Source organism: Rhamphochromis sp. 'chilingali', assembly GCF_963969265.1.
Source record: "Rhamphochromis sp. 'chilingali' genome assembly, chromosome: 4".
NCBI classification, from domain to species: Eukaryota; Metazoa; Chordata; class Actinopteri; order Cichliformes; family Cichlidae; genus Rhamphochromis; species Rhamphochromis sp. 'chilingali'.
In genome coordinates, this window is record NC_137948.1 from 23,470,417 (window position 1) to 23,474,978 (window position 4,562).

A 4,562-nucleotide genomic window follows, 5' to 3' on the forward strand; every position below is an offset into this window, starting at 1 on the left:
TGCGTCTTTAAGTCGAGCACTTATTAAATGCATATATACACAAACGCTGCCTTGAAGTCTTTCGACACAAATCACCTCTGATCACTGACGTCCGACACCAAAGCAGCAGCCCTCCAGGACGCAGCTGCAGCCGTATCAGCCTGTGTCAGGGCTTTCCACTGTAGTGCTGCATTCTGATGTAGCCCAGCGGATACACAAACGACACGCTCAGACCTCGCGTTCAGTCGCTGTTTTTAATGTCTACGAAGCATCATGACACTTGCTAAGCAGTGGCTGGCCGGATTCGCGCTCCTGTGCATTTATGTTGCAGCTGAATCGAAAAAGAATTTCAAATGCCCTTCAGGATGCTCCTGCACAAAGGAGACCATCATCTGCGTCGGCATTTCACAGATCCCCCACACTATACCGAAAGAGATCAACTCCCTGTAAGTACATTTCTTTGGCTATGAAGAGGGTTATTAAAATCCGTCAGTGAGTCACGAGATAATATTAATACCGCATTCAGAAGAATAATTGACTCCCTGTAGTGGGATTTCGTGCCTGACGTGTCTGGTACAGACTGTTAACATGTCCCTAATGTGTTTCACTCAACAGGAGCATGGTTAATGGATCAATTGCGGAAATTACAGAGGGGATGTTTTCACTTATGCCTTTTCTTCAGCTGCTGTAAGTACCCACTGATTACTTGGTGATTATTGACGTCTTAGAGCAGTCACACCCAAACAAATAAGGCACACGGATTTATTATTGGTTAAGTTGTTTTTGGTTGCTTTATACTGGAAACCAGACAACTAAAAGTTGTTTTTTAAAGGAAAGTTTTAATATTTTAAGCTGTAGAGCTTTTTTTGTTGTTGTTTTTTACCTTTACAGGCTTCTTAATGCAAATTCTTTGACTGCAATCAAAGATGATGCTTTCTCTGGTCTGCCTCATCTAGAATATTTGTGAGTATTATTAAACAAATTCTTTCTTAATCTAAAAAAATCTCAGTCACCAACAACTTTTAAACTTATCCCAATACCCAATGCCCACACCAGTGGAGCAGAAAATCAAAAATAATAAACAGTGCACATGTGCTTTTCAGACATGACAAAATATATTTATCTGTCTCTCGTCATTGATAAATCTGTTCTATTACTATTCATGGAACAGGTTCATTGAAGGGAACAAGATAGAAACCATCACCAAAAATGCCTTTCGTGGTCTACGAGGGTTGACTTATCTGTAAGTTTTGCTGTCATCTTCTCTCCTAATCATGACAGCTGAAACAGCAACATTTCGCAGTTAAAGTGAAAAAAAAAACCCCCAAAAAACCAGAATTGTGTTTTTTTTTCCCCCTTCTCATTCTTTGTGTTTCTGGTTTAGCTCCCTTGCAAATAACAAGATAAGGTTTCTGCCGAGGGATCTCTTTTTTGACTTGGATTCCTTGCTGGAAATGTGAGTAAGCAGTTGTTGTGTCAGCAGTGTGTATGTGGGTGTGTTTAAGAGAGAGAGAGAGTGTGTGTGTGTTTTTCTAACTGAAGCTGACTCAGACTGCACTTGGCAGTGTTCAGCATTAAATCCTCCGAGTGGTATGATTGATATCTATCTATCTATCTATCTATCTATCTATCTATCTATCTATCTATCTATCTATCTATCTATCTATCTATCTATCTATCTATCTATCTATCTATCTATCTTCCAGTCATTCTTCTCTCTTGTCTTAATCCTTTGTTGTTGATCATTCCCTCTGTGATGCATCAGAGATCTGCGAGGCAACTCTTTCCAGTGTGGCTGTGAGAACAAGTGGCTGATGACATGGCTGAAAAACACGAATGCCACAGCATCAGATGTCTTCTGCGCAGGCCCCAGTGACATGAAGAGCAAGCGGCTCAATGACCTTCCTATTCCACCGGGCGAATGTATTTCCACAGGTGAAATAACAAGGGCATGATGAAAGGCATTTCTGTCATTCTAAAATCAATAAAAATGTTGAATAATTAATCATTTGCTCTCAAAAAGAAACAGATTCAAGGTTTGCTAACATGTTTCCTCCTGAAAACATATACATATCCACACATGCTGCATAACCTTTGCAAAAAAAACCAACAACACACACACACAAAAAAAAATCACAATACGTTTATATTTGCAGATATAAGAATGAAACTGAGAGCCAAATGCCTGTTCCAAATCTCACAACAATCCATGCAGCAGTTGCTGAAATATTTTGTGCAAAACCTTATGGTCACTGCAAATGACTGTTAAAAAACATACAATCTCAAAAATAAAATATTACTAAGCTGAAAGCCAAATTTAATAGCCCTGAGTACATGAATGAGGCTTCTCAAAGCACTGAAATGTAACTGAAGCTGTGAGTATGTAAATTTTGGTGTTTTCACTTAATCAGCAAACCAGCAGTTTCTGTTTTTGTCCGCATCTCACAGACTTTGTGCGTCATCAGTCCATCCCCATTCAGTCCATATCAGCGGACATCTTCTCCTTCAAAGACGACATCTTTGTAGCGATGGCCGCCCCAAACTCCAACAGCTGCATAGTCATGGAGTGGGATCACATTGAACTGAACTTCAGAAAATTTGATAATATAACAGGTTTGATAACATCCATGAAGCTGGTAATGTTATTTTTTTTTTCAGTGTCAGTAGATTTCATGAAAAGACCAAAATAGATCAATGAATGGTCCTGCATACATTTTAACTGCACATCCGAATCATGGATATTGACTAACTGACATCCTCCAGGTCTGAAAACTGAAGTAACAGTTGATAATCAAATGGCCAACTGAGACTTGATCTGACAATTTGAGACAGTTGCCATATATTTAAAATACCCAACTTTACAGAAGAACATTTAAAGAATATTTTTGTGCAAAATACTTTTTTGGTATATAAAAGTAATAACCCCGGCAGCTGTAGTCTCTGTTACATGTGGGTAATCAGATACAGTTCTTCCACCAACTCTGTGTGAAGCTTTTAACCGTGCACCCCACTGATCCTCACTGAACACTTTATTGCAGTAAGACAGGAAATGTCTGATCAAACATCATCTCCCAGCAACCTCCTGCATAAAAAGAAAGAAGGTAACCAGGGGAGCCACTGCTTAGGTTCATCTTCCAACTCACCTGACAACGACGCCTGCTATATGCTAAAGTTAGCTGATAACTAAACACTAGTTGTATAAAAAAGTGAGGCCAGAATCCCTAAAGTCCATTACATTCATCAACAGCTGAAAGAAACAAAAATCCAACTTTGTCCTTGGTCTTGTCTTGGTCTGAACTTTGGTCTTTTCATGCTTGACCATAATGATTTTAATACTGTCATCATAGAAGTCATAGAATTCACAGATAGAATTCACAGATCCTTCAGAGTACGTTAATTTTCAACTAATACTTTCATTTTCTGTGTTGTATTATTAATGACCAACTTTTCTTCACAGGGAAGTCTGTTGTTGGATGCAAGTCGGTTCTAATTGAAGACCATGTCCTAATAATAGTCACCCAGCTCTTTGGGGGTTCCCACATTTACAAGTTTGATGGTCAACAAAACAAATTCATCAACTTTCAAACTATTGAGGTGTTCAACATCTCGAAGCCAAATGATATTGAAGTCTTTCAGATGGAAGGTCACTGGTACTTTGTGATTGTGGACAGCTCCAAGGCAGGCATGTCTACTCTCTACAAGTGGACTGACCAACCAGAACGCAATGAAACTGGTTTCTACTCCTACCAGTTTCTCCATGAATGGTTTCGTGATACAGATGCTGAGTATGTTGAGGTGGACGGTAAGTCCTACCTGATCTTAGCCAGTCGCTCTCAGTCACCAATCATCTACCTGTGGAACAGGAGTACCTTAAAGTTTATACTTCATAGTGAAATCACAAACGTTGATGATGTAGTGGCTGTCAAAGCTTTCCGGGTGGAGGGTGACTTGTATCTGGCCATGGCTTGCTACATCGGTGACTCCAAAGTCCTCAAGTGGACCAACAAGCAGTTCATTGACGTGCTGCCTCTTCCCTCTCGAGGGGCGATGATCCTCCAGCCGTTCACCTTCGCAGACAGGCACTATCTTGCTCTTGGCAGCGATTACTCTTTCACACAGATCTACCTCTGGGATGCAGAGTCAAAAACATTTCACAAGTTCAAGGACATTTACGTGCAGTCACCCCGGTCATTTACTGTGGTGACCACTGACCGAAGGAGTTTTATTTTCTCCTCCAGCTTCAAAGGGAAATCGATGGTCTTTGAGCATATATTTGTAGATTTAAGCTTATAATAACTACAAAAGCAGTACTGATCAAAATATACAGTGCTTAAAAGAAATTATGAGACCATTGTAAATGCTGGCGGATTAACCTTGCAGAAACATTTAAAAATGACTTGGCAATTACCAGTACTGATAATTTAGGACAGCTGTGGGATGAACCTCATGGTGGTGGTCAAATAAATTTGTTAAGTACTGCATGTTGGTTAGTCGCTTCATAATGAGTGTATGCTGTCAAAGAAGTGTCAAATGCTGTGTATTGTACTTATGCAACTAGATTTATCGTTCTTGGTTTGAAACTA

At 39.8% G+C, this 4,562-nt stretch overlaps 1 protein-coding gene across 1 annotated transcript; it reads left to right on the plus strand.

Annotated features, from left to right (window-relative positions):
- Positions 1 to 252: 252 nt before the first annotated feature.
- On the plus strand, positions 253 to 4,339 carry LOC308395640 (leucine-rich repeat LGI family member 2-like; the record flags this gene model as incomplete). Its single annotated transcript, XM_080880553.1, has 8 exons — positions 253 to 425; positions 595 to 666; positions 871 to 942; positions 1,151 to 1,222; positions 1,364 to 1,435; positions 1,745 to 1,914; positions 2,428 to 2,592; positions 3,437 to 4,339. 8 exons carry the CDS (start codon positions 253 to 255, stop codon positions 4,270 to 4,272), a joined length of 1,632 nt encoding a protein of 543 aa, XP_080736679.1. The 3' UTR covers positions 4,273 to 4,339.
- Between the last annotated feature and the right edge of the window lie 223 nt (positions 4,340 to 4,562).